This window comes from Brassica napus, chromosome C4, assembly GCF_020379485.1.
Source record: "Brassica napus cultivar Da-Ae chromosome C4, Da-Ae, whole genome shotgun sequence".
Taxonomy (NCBI): domain Eukaryota; kingdom Viridiplantae; phylum Streptophyta; class Magnoliopsida; order Brassicales; family Brassicaceae; genus Brassica; species Brassica napus.
This window is the reverse complement of record NC_063447.1, coordinates 60,533,140-60,548,676: the sequence shown is the minus strand read 5'-3', so window position 1 is coordinate 60,548,676 and position 15,537 is coordinate 60,533,140. Positions and strand designations below refer to the sequence as shown.

Sequence of the window (15,537 nt, the reverse complement as noted above, 5' to 3'; positions counted from 1 at the left end):
CAGAGATGAGAAAGGATCTAGAGAAAATAAATGAGTGGAGTTTGAACGGTGCATCAGTAAGAGTGAATAGATGTGCTGCGAAGGTAGCGGACAGTGTAACCATGGAGATGAGGTATCAGTCTTACGTTGCGCGAGGAGCTCCAGAGTGGCTGTGTGCTATGTTGGAAGATGATAAGCAGGGAAGATGATTAAGAGGATGGTGTTTTGGAAGATATGATGGGGAGGCCGTGACCTATACGTTCTGTTGTTGTTGGTGGTGCTAAGTTTTAGTACTCTATGTTTTTTGGGTTATTTGGTTATGTATTTCTCGGTTCCCTTTGGATTGTATAGTCTTTGGACTAAACTAATGCAATTTTCAGAGTTAAAAAAAAAAGATTATATAATTATGTCCATGCAATTTTCATTTTTTCATAAAGATCACATTAAACTCCTTTTTAACGCCACAAGTAAATTTATTATATTATATTTTTGTTGTTGATATTATATTAAGGTGTAGTACCAAATCTGATGAAGGGGTGGAAGCAATAAGAACCATATCTTGCCAAACTATCCAACTTTCATGACGGATGTATCACATAAAATCAATCAATTACGCTTCGATGTTAAGAAGATTGTAGTCACGTTTAATTTACAGAAAATTACGTAATTGTCTACTTTACCGATAGTAGTTCAGTTTATCAAAGGAGGTAAAAAACGTGCTCAGGAAACTATAGGAAACAAAAAACATGCACATGCATTCTGTATATACCAAAAGATATCGTATGTTATACTTTGGGGAAAAAAAGCTAGAGTTCAAATAATTACTTGAACTTTTAGTATAAGGATGTAAATTGTTAATTTTAATCCGATTTTTCATGAGTTATACAAGGGTGATGATTAGTGGGGACAGAACCGACGGACTGATGAAGTATGTCCCAAATACCAAACAAGTGACAACTCTTTTATGAAGCCTTATGTTCGGGAACGGCGTAGTTCGTGACCGATATTTTCAGAGCTTTTTATAAAATAACAAGTTCAATAACAATACATTTTAAATAAATTTTTAAAATTTATGTTTAAATAACAGTGATTTTGTCATTTTAATACAAATCAATAAAAATATTTGGTTGAATACACCTTCTTATGTTTGTCGTGTCGAGAGCGTGGCTTGGACATTCCGCTTTGGGTCAGTGGGTGGACTCGATGAAGGTCCATTCATATTGGGTCAAGTTGCACGTACTTCGAGAGTTTGAACTGCGATCAGGTCTTGCTGTTAGTGTGCAAAAATCATCCTTCTTCGCCTCAGGTATAACGGAAGCTGAAACGGACCTGATCAAGTTCTCAACAGGCATGCCTATGGGTACTCTTCCGGTCCGCTACTTAGGTGTCCCCTTATGCACGAAGAAATTGTCGCTCTTAAACTGTGAAGGACTCCTTCAGCAGATCAAAAGCAGGCTTTCATCATGGAGCGCTAAATCCTTGTCTTTTGCTGGACGTCTTCTGCTCATCAAGACAGTTATCACTGGCATAACCACGTTCTGGTGCTCAACATTTATCCTTTCTCAAGCCTGCGTAAAAAGGATAAATTCCCTTTGTGGGGTCTTTCTTTGGCAAGGGGATATAGAGCAACACCATACAGCGAGAGTTTCATGGAAAGTAGTCACAAAACCTAAGGGGAAGGAGGTTTGGGAATTAAAAACCTCTCCATCTGGAACAAGGCGTGTTGCCTCAAGCTTATCTGGCTCTTGTTCTTCCAGTCAGGTTCGGTGTGGGTTGCTTGGTTCAAGACAGAGGTGTTGAATGGTAACATGAGCAACCTTTGGATCATGCCCCCTGACCGTCGCTACTCATGGCAGGTCAACAAGATCCTGAAACTGAGCTCGAAAATCTTCAGTTGTGTTAAACTAAGAGTGCAGAATGGCCAGTCCTGTCTCTTCTGGAGTGATAATTGGTCTCCTTACGGCTCCCTGAGATCTTATCTGCTTGACGGTAGCGCTTCCACGCTGGGAATTCCTGATCATGCTACACTAGCCACTCTACATATCAACAATAACTGGATGCTACCCCCTGCAAGATCAGAGCGCTTGGTCAACATTCATGCGTTGCTAACGACAATAAACCTTAATGAGAGTGAGGACTATTATGAATGGGAGGTTGATGGAAAGGTATCAGATACTTACAGTATGGCCAAAATTTATGAAAATATTTGTCTCGCAGGAGCTTCGGTGCCTTGGTGTATGGAATAAAGCTGGGATACCCAGACACAGCTTCCTAACTTGGCTCTTTGTCTTGAATCGGTGCCCTACTAGAGACAGGATCAGAGGGTGGGGGTTTCAAACAGATACTGCTTGCGTCTTGTGCAATCAAGCCGAAGAGTCCAGAGACCATCTCTTCTTCAACTGCCAATACTCCTGGAGTATTTGGGGTCGCCTTGCTCCAAGGTGTGGGATTCGCCCTGAACAGAATTGGGATCGTGTTTTGATGCAGATTCAATTGACAAGTCCTCGATCGACGACTGGTATGCTGCTTCGTCTATGCTGGCAAGGATGTATATACTGGACCTGGAGGGAGAGAAACGCACGGATACACCGGCAAGATCAAAGACATGATCCTTTCGCTTCGCCATACTAGCTCCTCAAGATCTTCAACACTGATGCAGCAATGGCTCATCTGAGCGTTTTTATCACCACCTCCTTCAACTTATTCCGATCGCACAGCCTCCGTTAACTACGTCATGGGATCTGATCGTGATGATCGAAGTCTGCCTCTTCCACTTCTTGTTTGACTATTGGGCTTACTGCCTATTCGATCTGTAATGTAATGTGTGTTGAAAGTAATTGAGCTCTAGCTGCTCCAACAAACTATGGCTTATGGGCTTGTATTTCTTTTCTTTTTCTGCATTTTAAATTTGAAAGCTAAGTTCAAAAAAAAAAAATATTGGGTCAAGTACAAGGGAACAGGATGGCCGTAGTGGCATAGCATCAAAGGTCTCCGAGGGTGAAACGAGAAATAAATGGATATCCATAAAATCTAGAAAAACGCAAAATATATGTTTCCATCATCATAGTAAACAGCTGTCACCGTCAGTATTCATAATGTTTAAGCTTAGGATAGCAAATCTACATGATACCATATTGACATATTATACAATACTATGATTTTTTTTTAACCTAGCTAGCGACATGCTTTTCATTACTATAAGTTAAATACCGTGACGATTTGATATTAAACAGTTGTTATTATTGTAATCTTCACGAGAAAACACCACATAACAAAATACATGTTATAAGAACCTAAGACTTCTTTTATTGAGCTACATAGAGCTTTGAAACATTTCTCTTATTTTGACACACGTACGTAATAGTAATAACCATGCATTCCATGCATACAAACATAAGAGTTTGTGTTACACGCCAATTCATGGCTTAGCTTCTTCCGTTTTCGTCTCTTCCTCTGTAGCCATCTTTTTGGTACAACAAACACTGCACCGCGCATAAGGGTACCTTCCGCAGCAACCGTACCTACATCTACGGATTTGCTGGGGCTCAACAACTTCAGCCTCGGCTTGAGGACCTCGGCAACAGTAGCTGCACCGTCCATAACGCCATGATCCGCAACATCCGTACCTACAACCACCACCCCTTTGCTGAGGCTCAACAGCGTTCTCCTCAACAGCCTCGGTCTTCATAGCCTCCTCAGCTTGGGCTTTGCTGCAGCAAGCGCTGCACCGTCCAAAAGCGTAGGATCCGCAACATCCGTACCTACAACCACCACGCCCCCGCTGCTCAGGCTCTACAACAACGTCATTGGCCTCGGTTTCGGCCTCCGCGGCCTGAGGTCGGCTGCAGCAAGCGGCGCACTGTCCATAAGCATAGGCTCCGCAGCATCCGTATCTACAACCACGTTGTTGTGGCGCTATGGCATCGGTCGCTTCACTTGGTTTCACTTCTTCCTTAGCTGCACGTGTGGTTTAAAAGTTATTTTACGTCAGGCCATGTAGTTAACAGTCCAACATCATTAATGTGAAAGCATAAAAAGAAAAACTCTATATATATAGTTGTATACCATGTGTAGCGGCGTCTTTGGATGTGTCGGCAAAAACAGCGAGAGAGAAGGAAAAGAGCAAAGCCAAGAGAGCGAGAGACTTGAGGTTGCCCATGTTTTGGTTTGTCATTTTAGCAATTGTTCGGTTTGTTGTGAGTGAAGATGTTGTTTTTGGGTAGTGAAGAGTGTATGAGCGCAGCACATCTATTTATAGTTGGGCGGCAAAACTTGGCGACAAGAGACCGGTCAATTATGTCGAGTGAGGTAAGATAATGACAAAAATGTGAATCAATAAGCACATTCGTTCTGATTAATTCCCTTCGAGTTCAACTAATATCTGATCTCGGCAGACGTAATCATCTATGATAACTAGAGATGTGATGAAGAATCGCTGAATTAACAAATATTATAAGAAACTACAATCCGTTTTCCACGCTTAATATATAGTTCCTTCGTCAAGTTAAGTTTTTGTTATGTTGCCTCGATTATCTTTTCTTTTATTTTTTGTATTTTCCATTAATTTGTGATTTATGAACAAAACACCGAGGTTCTAACGACAAAATAATTAAAGATCAATTGGTGCTGTTGTAAAATTTCCCTTCTATTACAAATTAATGGTTGTGTCCACAATAATATCACTGATCATACTAATGATGGTATGAAACAATCAAAAACTATAGTATGTGCAAATATAACTAATCATCAATCTCTTGGTCAGAAGGCAGTATACAGTAGTACACACCAGTGGATAAGTATACAATCAAATATCACAATTTCAACCGAATTTTTATTCTCAGCTAGCAGTTCTCCCAGCTAGAATCAGGATATGTTACACCAATGCTAAAATATAAACATTTGTACTGTTTTATTTTGATATAAATAAAAGCCTCTTTACAGATATTAAGTATTCACTCTTACCTTAACTTCTCAAATCCTTTACATAACATACAATAATCCAGTACATTAAACCAGTAATATTAAGTCACATGCATGGAAAGGTTGCTAAACTCTTCTATGTGCTTCCATGTGTAAATGACATGCTCAATACATGACCTATGATGTTTACACGTGTTGAAATAGTTGTAACAAAGTCCAATTCGTAGACTTAAAAACCCACCGTTCGAAAGGATAATGTCCACGTATACATTCCTCCAAGAGCAACCAAAGGATCCCAATTCAAACTCTTCCTCTAAGTAGGCAAAATCATTAGAATCTGCTATATATTAAGGGTAAAAGTAAGACTTGAGTAATATGAATCAGTCACGATGTCATGTTGGCTATATAACTCATTTTGAAGTTGAAAATAGGATTGCCATATTTACACTATGATTTCAACCATATTTAGTAATTAATATGCTATAGTGATAAGATATGCGATTGTTTCACTCGAAATTAGTTTGAACTTGAAAGCTTCTGTTTCGGTCATTCGAGGGGATTTATCCTAAAAGGCTAAAACGGAATCTAGCATAGATTAGATGCTAATCCTGATTAGACTTATTCTACAGGTCTTATTTTTATCTCTAATTCTTGTCTTGGCATTAGGAATGGAGTATGAAACCTTCCCACCATTTCTTGGGTAAAATTTCAAGTAGTTACGTCATATTTATTTCTTATAATTTTTTTTTCCTTGAGGCGTTGGTAATGTTGAACCCACAAACATGCAGTGGACTCAACGTAGCATATATCAAGTGTATTAATGTTATTTGGCTAATACATTCTTAAGAAGCGGAAAACTGATCTCCACCTATACAACAAAAGTTTCTGTCTATACCAGCTCTTTATTCATTTGAGTAACAGCTGAACAAAGATCTTACTTGAAAGACCTTTATTTGAGCAAGTGTTTCACTAAGTTACGTAGATGCAATCAATTTAGCATTCACACAAAAAGAGAGGATACTCCAGCTCCACCAAGGAATAAGAGGAATTATAGGCAGTCACTAAATGGATATATAAGATGTTTTCATTGGGCCGATGGATCTTCAATTATAGAATAAAATATTTTGTTGCATTGTACGATTCAACAAAATTGATTGATCCAATAATAGAGCTATGTATCTTATACAATAAAGTTGCCTTGTCTCTCTCCTTATGCATCCACATCATCGTTTACATAGGGGCATTTACTGCTACGTGGCAGCTTAACTTCGTTAGTACAAATAAACCGAATTGTGTTGTGTGTTATTTAATGGGCTTCTGTACCGTAAGTTCCATTTGATTGCATACACTGAGCCTTATATAACCAGTTATGACCCATTAATTTGTGATCCTTTATCAGACCTATTTCTTCCTGACGCAGAGATCTCCGCCTGAGCTTCGTACCTTTTGAACTTCCAATTTCATTTCACATTTGCCGGTGATCAGTTTCTGTGTATATATAGGCCGTCTGAGAAGCGTTGGTAAATCATGCTCTTCTTCCAGGTTAGTAGCTTACTTTCTTTCTCAAACAAAATCACAATTGCATTCCTCTAAGTTTAGACATATCTTGAAAGAAGCTTTATGAACCGAGTGTTTGATGTTACAAGAAGCAACCTGAGTTTTTGGTTTGATGATGCCCCTGTGTCTATCAGATTTTAGAGATGAAACTGTGTTCGTTGAAGTTGCAGAAACTATTCACCCAATCCCGAAGGACGGCTTCCGGTTCGGTAATTCCGACCAACTCATGCTCTTGCATAACACGAACACAGAATCGCAAGGTCCTTTTTTTATTTTCTAACCTTTTAACAAATTTATAGAGTTATTTAAAAGTTAAATCATGTAGGAAGCTACCTGAAATTATAGTTTGTGGTGTTATATTTTGGTCAAGTCAGTTTGAGGTAAGAAATCGTCTCCGATAGAGCTTCATCGAGATACCTTGGAGATGTGTCGAAATGGAGATAACCGAGCTTGATGGCGTCGAGGACCATCTGTTTCAGCAACAACTGCTCCGGCTGTGGAGATGCGGTGGTTCCGAAACCTATAACCGTATAAGGTGATGAACAGATCCGATTGGGAGGTTGGAGACTAGGACTGTGATCAGAGCCATTAATTGCAAAAAGGTTCAAAAAATTTGCGAAAGTTTTTTCCTATAGAATCGTTTGTCAATTTGCCCAAGCTTTACTGAGTAGCCACCTTGACTGATGCTAATATTATTAATATACTCACTTCTACTTCTTTATTTTTTTTAAAGACTATGAATCGAATCTTCATGTATGGTCTATGTTCAGTGTTTGCTTCAGTGTGATGCTGTGACAAATGTCGAGTCTTGCTACAGCTTGTGCTGCTGTGTCTTTCCTTTTCGATTCTTTTGATGAAGACTCTTCTGTTAAACCTACGGACTTTGGCCTCTCTGTTTTCTGCAAACCAGGTTTGATTTTTATTTCATATTCTTGCCTAATCTTAACCATGATTTTCTTTTCACTATTTTAGAGAAAATCTAGCTTGGTAAATGATGTTATGAGTATCTGGTTAGCTGCTTATTTAGTAACATGTATGTATTTCAGTTGTTTACATGTTCATTGTTTTCCAATGCCGTAATTCCAGATCGCCTTTTCGTTAAAGCAACCTCTGGAACTAAATTTTATTTCGACCATGAATTTGTTACAAGCCAAAGTTACCTCAAAAAGTAAGGTTTCTATCTTTTATTTGCTTTGTTAACACTTAACAAAAACGTATCAGTGATCTTCTGCAACCATTGGTATCACCGGGTTCTCTTCAAGTAAAGAAGGTTCCATTATACCAATTGTTAACAGGTCTCTTATATTTCAGAGAACATAAACCTAAAGGTTTCAAACACCATATGCAAACAGCCTTGGTTAACAAGTCTCTTATATCCACATGGTTAAAAAGTCTCTTATATCCACATTATAGGACTCTCATCGTTGAAAAATCACTGGATGTTTAACAGTCTTGGAGATGTATACAAAAAACTGGTGGCCAAAAAAGTGACAACCACAAAGGTTGCCGGTGTGAGAAGTTTTGTTTCAGTCTTTGTACATGAAAGGAGAACAACAATATAACAACTAAACTAGATTTCGTTTGCCTAAACGGTTTATTGTTGTTAGATCTTCTGTGTAATCAGTGTTGTATCAGCTGTAAATATAATATTAAATTATAATAGATAAATTGTTAAAACTAAAAGCTAACCAAAAAGATCCGCAAGACAAAACACTAATAAGTGATATATCGAGAGTGGACCATTAGCCTTGACAACATGCACATCATTAATACTCAAATTAACAAACCATAAATCACAACATATATACTAAGCTTCGTCTTCCTAGCCACTCTCATATCTATTGGACAATGTTGAAAAACAAACAAACCGAGTCGGAGAACAGAGCATAGTGAAATACTAAAAGTTAGAGAAGTTAGCTCTTTGTCAGATAACTTCCCCCCCCCCCCCCCCCGGTTGCACTACAACTCAATTGTTTCTTATAAATAAACATGAACAACTAAGGTGGGGACGTTAGATGGCCATGGTTAAACAACAGCTACGTGAACTCAAGTGGCAACCACCCAAACAAGTTCAAAGTCATGTTGAAGTCATCGACAACTTAAATCCAACACACATTATAATCAATAACAATACGCGCGAAGCGCGGACAAACCACTAGTATCACCATAATTTCGGATCAATAGTGAAATCTCCATTAGTCTAGTGGTTTTGACTAAGTTCATTAATGCTTCTACGGTTTTAATTCTCAAAAAAAATGATTTATTAAATAATTATGCAGTTTACACTGAAAATGTTTACAAAAAATCTTCAACATGGTGCAAGTAAACCCGATCAACCGTAGATTTTTAACATGATGCAAGCAAAAATGATCAGGCGTGGATTTTCATAGGACGGTTCTGGTAATACAGCTAAAACACAGACCATAATAAGATAGATAGTATTTGAATCGTCTATATAATATTTTCAAAATAAGAAAAAATAAGACCAATATACTTTAGGTCAAGGACAATAATAGATTCGGGGACGATAGTTGATATTTCATGAGTTCAAGTGTTCAACCTGGATAGTTAGGCTTTAGAGTAAAAAGTAAAACTAACTTGCTGACTTGCATGCTTTCATCTCCTGTCCGAAGAAATATACAAGTAACTTGGCCTAGAAAAAAAAATGGTAAATGCAGAAAGCTTTATCTTTGATAGTTCCGAAAATATATTGGATATGATAGATACTTTAACAACGACGTTACGTCGTTTTTCAACATTAATGGCAATTGCACTCAAAAATCTCCAATATGGGTCCGTATATGGACTTATGTTCCCTGATCAATGTTATCATGAGACTTTATCAACCCATATCATGAACCATGATGTTTTATATATCTTCTCTATCATATTTTTTATTTGAAACTACTTTGTTATTATTTTTAGATAAAAGCATCTAAAAATACTGAAACCTGGTTTTCCTCTTAACAAAAAAAAAAGATTGAATAAACTCATCCTGAAAATGTATTAAAAAGGTGTATTTCTTTCAGTTATCAAAAAAAAAAATTATGTGTAACAAGCTTCATACATTAATACAAAGATCTAACTCTTAAACTTATTCTTGGGTTCACCCCCTAGTGTGAACCTCAAGGTTCACCAACTAATAGGATTGTGTTATTTCATATTCGATATCTTTTAAAAAAGAAAACAAAATATTGTCAAATTATATTATCTTTTTAAAATTAAAAAGTAAAAAGAAATAAATAAAAAATAGTAATAATTACAAAAAAAAATATTTTTAACGTCTTCAGCAAAACGTTAAACCCTAAATCCTAATCCCTAAACCCTAAATCTTAAACCTTAAACCCTTGGATAAACCTTAAACTCTAGGATAAATCTTAAACTCTAGGATAAATCTTAAACTCTAAATCAAAATCACTAAACACTAAAAAATTCAAAGGTTTAGGGTTTAGGATTTAGGGTTTAGAGTTTTAGGGTTTAGTGTTTTTATTTAGAGTTTAGGATTTATCCAAGGGTTTATGGTTTACCCAAGGGTTTAGAGTTTACCCAAAGGTTTAGGGTTTACTCAAGGGTTTAGGTTTACCCAAGGGTTTAGGGTTTAGGGATTAGGATTTAGGGTTTAGAGATTATGATTTAGGGTTTAGTGTTTTGCTGACGACGTTAAAAATAATTTTTTTATTCTTTTTTCTGTAGTTGCTATTCTTTTTTTTTTTTTTATTTTAAAAACATAATATAACTTGATAATATTTTGTTTCTTTTTCTAAAAGATATCGAATTTGAAATAATGAAATTCTATTGGCCGGTAAATTTAGAGGTTAATAACTCTTTGTCTAAACCAAAACTAGTAATCGTTCTTGCGGAATTTAAACATCTCCCTCGGCTACCACCACACTAGTGGTGGAGAATGGATCCGGCCTCCCGTTAATAGTCAGTCAAATAAATGATCCATGATGGGCCAAGCTATATTCTTAATCGTGTGGCCCATATTTATCAAACATGTGGGGCCGTTGGTAAATTTTCTAAGCCACGTATTTCAAAAGGGGTCGGTCCTTCTGAAATCGACCGTTTCTCCATTTGTACCCTTGTATTAGTTTGCATGGCACATAATTGGTCAGGACCCAATTTTCCAACTTTCATTTTATCAATCAACTAGATTTTGGCGGGTATATTTTTTGTTTTACATTTTTTTAGAATTTTAATTTTTATATTTGTGTTTTATTTTTTATTTTTTAAATTTAACTTTCATATTTTTGTTTTTCTTTGTAATTATATTTGTGTTTTTCTTTGTAATTATATTTGTGTATAAATCTTAATCAAAATCTATTTTATAAAATAATATCAATTCAAAAGTTGATCAGGCATACGTTCGGTTCTTTGTAATCATATGCTCGTATAGCCGTTGTTTGTAATCATATTTGTTTATTCTAGATCTTGACCCGTGAGTATACTGTTGGTTTGTAATTTTTGGTTTTTATGTTTCTGTAAATGTAAATATGTAACATTTTTCTGTAATTTTTTTTTATATGTTAAAGAAATTTAATTTATATACATTTATGGTAAGTAAGAATAAGAATGAACGAAAGGCGTTCCTCGGGCTTCTAGTAGGGTTATCCTAACATAGTGGTAAATGTATATTAACTGAAAAACGTAGAGTTATATACGTAGGGTTAAAAAAATTTACTTGTTGATAACCAACCAAATGTATTTGTTATTGTTTAAATAAAATTAAATACAATTATGTAAAGAGAATAATAAGTGGCTTATTAAATAAATGGAATAAATAATTGGACATAACATTTATCAATATATACTAAAGCGGATCAATCCATTTTTAGTCTATTTACTTGAAATTTGTTTTGATATTTTTTAATAAAATAAAATTAATTTATTAGTTTAACTTGGTTTATATTTAATAAATGTTTTGTATATTTGATCTATTAACCCGTGAAAACTACAATCGTCAAAACATAAATAATTATCTGGTACACTATAAAAGTGAGATATTATAAATATTAACTAACTTTAGATATTTTTTTATTAAAAATAGATAATAATTTTAATTGTGGCCATGTTATATTAAACGAATAGTTTAAATTCAATTAAATCATATATATTGATCTAATATAAACTTGAAATATTGGTCGTTTGTTGTTAAAAAAAAAGAGTACAGATAATGGTTACATTAAATATTTGATAGGTTAATTATAAAACCAAAAACATGAACCAATGAAGTAAATATCATAAATAGAAGAATTTGCCGTAATATTCCGTGGATGATAAATACCATGGTCCCAATTTCAGAACAAAAACATTATACCATGGGTCTCTCAAACTTGACAGTGGTCTTCTCTGACGACGAAGAGTGTCGTAAAACTTAGCATTAGAATTTAGTTGTAACTTGTAACTGTCTACTATTATATGTTAGTGAAGCATATATTAATAATTTATTTTTACACGTTCAAATACATCTGATAACCGTATAAGAGGAGTCCAGGAATGTTGAAACTTAAAAGGGAAGTTACAAAATATTTAGATTTTTAATTGATAATTTAAATATAGGTCTAATGGCATAAAGCATAATAAATAATATTCTAAATAATGATAAAGATAAAAGAAATAATAGTTGGACTATACTTTTATCAATGGGTTACACTGCTATTTTAATAGAAGAGATGATTAACTTTCTCACTGATGAAATTACATGTTTGTCCATGCAAAATATCAGATTACATGGAATACAATACATTTTTCTCAAAGCAGCAAACAAACAAACGTGAAGAGGATAGTAAACTCTATGGAACAAAAAAAAGAAAAGCTATTATACTTTTTTTTTTGAAAAGAAAGTTAGATAGAGAAACTAAACTCGATCTCCTTTTAAAAAACATAAACTAAGCTTGATTTCAAAGTTCAAACCCTAACCCATCTTTCATATCCTATGGAAGTTTACAAGACTTGAATGATGTGGCCATGTGGGATAAGACAAAAAGATATGGTTTAAAATTTAAAATATAAGAATGTAATTTTATAGTTTTTAAAGCACTTATTGGTGGCATCTACAAGATTTTTTTCATTAAAAATTAGTCTAAACAAAAAAAAAACTATATGAATTGAGAGAACAGGTTCTAACTTAAAAATATAGAGACTATATTACGCCAATTTATCATTTTAATGGTATAGTTATATTTTTTCAAAATTAAAAAAAATGTTAAAATAAATTAATCTAAGTTTATTATTATAAAATTAAAATAATACGAGAAACTATGGATAATGATGATGAAACCTTTTTTTCTCAGCGGACACTAATAAAACGCCACATCATCATCATCAGTTCCACTGATTAGCCTTTAACGGATAGGGGTAGAAAGTAACGGATGATGATTTAGAAAAGGGCACGACCGTAATATCACACCAAGGAAGTGCACACGCATCTCCTCATCACCACCTTCGAATCGCATTTATAATCTCGAGGAAGAAGGCGAGGAGAAGAGAACGGAGGAAACAAACAAACAAACAAACAATCACAGAGAGAGAGAGCTATGGCGTCGTCACGAAGCAGTAGGTTAGCGACAACACTTCTCTCCTCGATCTCCCGCGGATCGGGACGTACCGCGAGAACCGGGGGAGCATTGCTCAGCCGCCGCCGGATGATCTCCTCTGCTTCGTCGTCGTCGTCCGCTGCTGCTGCTGTTGTGGCGGATGATGAATCGGGAGGGATCTACGGGTTGGGAGGTGCGTTGAAGGAGTACGTAGATTACAGGAGATCTCTCTACGGCGAGTTCACTCACAAGGCGTTGCTCGTTGACGCCGTTGGTACTCTCCTCGTTCCCGCCCAACCTACGGCTCAGGTCTGTTGTGATCATCTCTTCAAGTTCGTATGATCCAACGGTTGCGCCAATGCTTCAAATAAAAATTAACTATTAGACTGGTTGATTATTGAGACCTAGATAGTTGACAAACTATTGATTTAAATTATTTGATTAATTATAAAAGTTACATATATAAAAAAAAAAATCTAGGGAAATTTATGGATTTGTAATTAAATTATTGCTTAATTTTAACAGATTTTAGACCTGTAGAAGGTTACATGTAGGTTTTGAATTTGGAAATTCTGATTTTTTTTTTAATTGGTGTAGATATACAAGAACATTGGAGAGAAGTATGGAGTTGAGTACTCGGAGGCTGAGATACTTACTAGATACAGACGAGCTTATCAGAAACCATGGGGCCAATCTCATCTCAGGTATCACTATCCTCCTTCCTCTTCGTGTGTGTGTTTCTTATACTCCAAGAAATTCACCACTTTTTTCATTTTTTTGCAATCCACATTTTACATAGATATTGAATTATTAAGGATCATATAATTAAGATTAATTCTGTATCAAGTCAGGTTTAACATTAACTCTTTGGAGGATTGGATTGTTGTCTGCTGAAGGAGAGTTTACTTGATGAGTGCTAACTTTATGTCTTGTTCTTGATTTATGCTTCATTTGTTTTGTAGGTATGTGAACGACGCGAGACCTTTCTGGCAATATATAGTGAGTGCATCAACAGGCTGTTCGAATTCTCAGTACTTTGAGGAGCTTTACGACTATTTTACTACAGAACAGGTTTTGATCTTTGCTACTATTTTCTTCATTACGCTTCAAGAACACTTTAAAGTTTTGTTTGTTTCTTTCTCTTGATATTCACTCTATTTGCTTTGCCAGGCGTGGAAGCTATGTGATCCAGAGGCAGAGAAAGTGTTCAAGGCTATCAAAGAAGCGGGTGTAAAAGTTGCCATTGTCTCCAACTTCGACACTCGGTTAAGACCTCTCCTACGAGCACTGAGATGCGAAGACTGGTTCGATGCTGTGGCTGTTTCAGCAGAAGTAACATAACCTCTTCTCTATCTTTTGTTTTGTGATCTGAAATGTTTTGAGAGTGAGTATGTGTGTATTCACTGGTTTTGGTTTGATTGTTTTTGCAGGTTGAAGCGGAGAAGCCAAACCCAACCATCTTCTTGAAAGCTTGTGAGTTGTTAGGTGTGAATCCTGAGGATGCGGTTCATGTAGGAGATGACCGTAGGAATGATTTATGGGGCGCTAGAGATGCAGGCTGTGACGCTTGGCTTTGGGGAAGTGAAGTTACTTCTTTTAAACAGGTAAACGAACGAATCTATCTACTTCCCTCAAGCCTCTCAAGAGTTTATTACTATTGGTAACTTAAAATGAATGTTCTGCTGCAGGTTGCTCAACGGATAGGAGTCAAGGTCTGAAGCAAAGCATATGAGAGAAATGGTTCGGGCTTTCAGTTTTAGCTCTCTTTTTTTTTTGTGTGAGCAGCTTTGTATATTTGGTTTCTCTTTTGTAGTATATTGTGTGTGATATATGTAAAAAAAAAGACCATAAATAAATGTATAATTAGAGATCAATAAAGCTTCATGATCGTTTTGGACCTGACGAGAAGTCTTTTACAGTTTTTGACATGCCAATAAAAGTTACATGAACCTCGACAATGTTTGAAATATGAACACATTAACACCCATCAATATTTGAATAAGCCCATTAGGGACTTTTGCTTTATGGCCCTAAAAATAGCACCCAAAATCTCATAGATCGCCGTCGTCAGTCCTAAGGGGTTGACCTTTATACCTAAATATTTATGATGCAGAGGTATGCATCATTAATATTTAAATGTATGAACAGAGTTGGCCACTGCACTATAAGAGCAGGATTATCGGATTATCCGAAGGGGTTTTTAGGTGGGGTGGGAAGACCACAGAAAAAGAAAAAATCGGTTACAGGAAAGCCAAAATAAGGATCGCTATTCGGTGGGTTTTTGAACTGTTTGCGGACCTCACTGACACGTAGCGGTCCGCAATTGGTTAGTCTTTAAATTTTTTTTTTTTTTACTCATACAAAAAAAAAAAAAAAAAACCCCATGTGGGGTTTCAGCGTTAATCATGGCCTAAGACTTTTAGTTAAATAAATTACAAATAAGAAGTCTACATTTGATCTACATAATGAATAAGAATTGCTTATGTATATGCTTACTGATTAATCACATAGATAAACTTGTAATCAGGAGGTAAGCCTTTCAAAA

At 35.8% G+C, this 15,537-nt stretch overlaps 3 protein-coding genes across 3 annotated transcripts; 2 read left to right on the top strand and 1 right to left on the bottom strand.

Moving 5' to 3' along the window:
• The first annotated feature begins 1,182 nt into the window (after positions 1–1,182).
• On the top strand, positions 1,183–2,588 carry LOC125586235. The gene is made up of 4 exons (XM_048756094.1): positions 1,183–1,662; positions 1,737–2,144; positions 2,197–2,395; positions 2,467–2,588. The coding sequence occupies exons 1-4, from the start codon at positions 1,183–1,185 to the stop codon at positions 2,586–2,588; spliced, it is 1,209 nt and encodes a 402-aa protein (XP_048612051.1).
• A 612-nt stretch (positions 2,589–3,200) lies between these two features.
• LOC106431109 (late embryogenesis abundant protein M17-like) lies at positions 3,201–4,217 on the bottom strand. The gene is made up of 2 exons (XM_013871917.3): positions 4,045–4,217; positions 3,201–3,936 (listed from the first exon to the last, which is right to left on the bottom strand). The coding sequence occupies exons 1-2, from the start codon at positions 4,151–4,153 to the stop codon at positions 3,398–3,400; spliced, it is 648 nt and encodes a 215-aa protein (XP_013727371.2). The 5' UTR covers positions 4,154–4,217; the 3' UTR covers positions 3,201–3,397.
• Positions 4,218–12,793: 8,576 nt separating this feature from the next.
• On the top strand, positions 12,794–14,891 carry LOC106391645 (haloacid dehalogenase-like hydrolase domain-containing protein 3). Its single transcript, XM_013832339.3, has 6 exons — positions 12,794–13,301; positions 13,590–13,696; positions 13,955–14,063; positions 14,163–14,324; positions 14,423–14,596; positions 14,681–14,891. The coding sequence occupies exons 1-6, from the start codon at positions 12,993–12,995 to the stop codon at positions 14,708–14,710; spliced, it is 891 nt and encodes a 296-aa protein (XP_013687793.1). The 5' UTR covers positions 12,794–12,992; the 3' UTR covers positions 14,711–14,891.
• The last annotated feature ends 646 nt before the right edge of the window (positions 14,892–15,537 follow it).

Excerpts from the sequence above, each read along its gene's own strand:
- LOC106391645 (XM_013832339.3), top strand. The coding sequence starts at position 12,993 with ATGGCGTCGTCACGAAGCAGTAGGTTAGCGACAACACTTCTCTCCTCG. Across the intron at positions 13,697-13,954 it reads TGGGGCCAATCTCATCTCAG|GTATGTGAACGACGCGAGAC; the intron begins GTATCACTATCC and ends TTTGTTTTGTAG. Across the intron at positions 14,597-14,680 it reads AAGTTACTTCTTTTAAACAG|GTTGCTCAACGGATAGGAGT; the intron begins GTAAACGAACGA and ends GTTCTGCTGCAG.
- LOC106431109 (XM_013871917.3), bottom strand. The coding sequence starts at position 4,153 with ATGACAAACCAAAACATGGGCAACCTCAAGTCTCTCGCTCTCTTGGCT. Across the intron at positions 3,937-4,044 it reads CAAAGACGCCGCTACACATG|CTAAGGAAGAAGTGAAACCA; the intron begins GTATACAACTAT and ends CCACACGTGCAG.
- LOC125586235 (XM_048756094.1), top strand. The coding sequence starts at position 1,183 with ATGAAGGTCCATTCATATTGGGTCAAGTTGCACGTACTTCGAGAGTTT. Across the intron at positions 2,145-2,196 it reads AATGGGAGGTTGATGGAAAG|GAGCTTCGGTGCCTTGGTGT; the intron begins GTATCAGATACT and ends TTTGTCTCGCAG. Across the intron at positions 2,396-2,466 it reads CAACTGCCAATACTCCTGGA|ATTCAATTGACAAGTCCTCG; the intron begins GTATTTGGGGTC and ends GTTTTGATGCAG.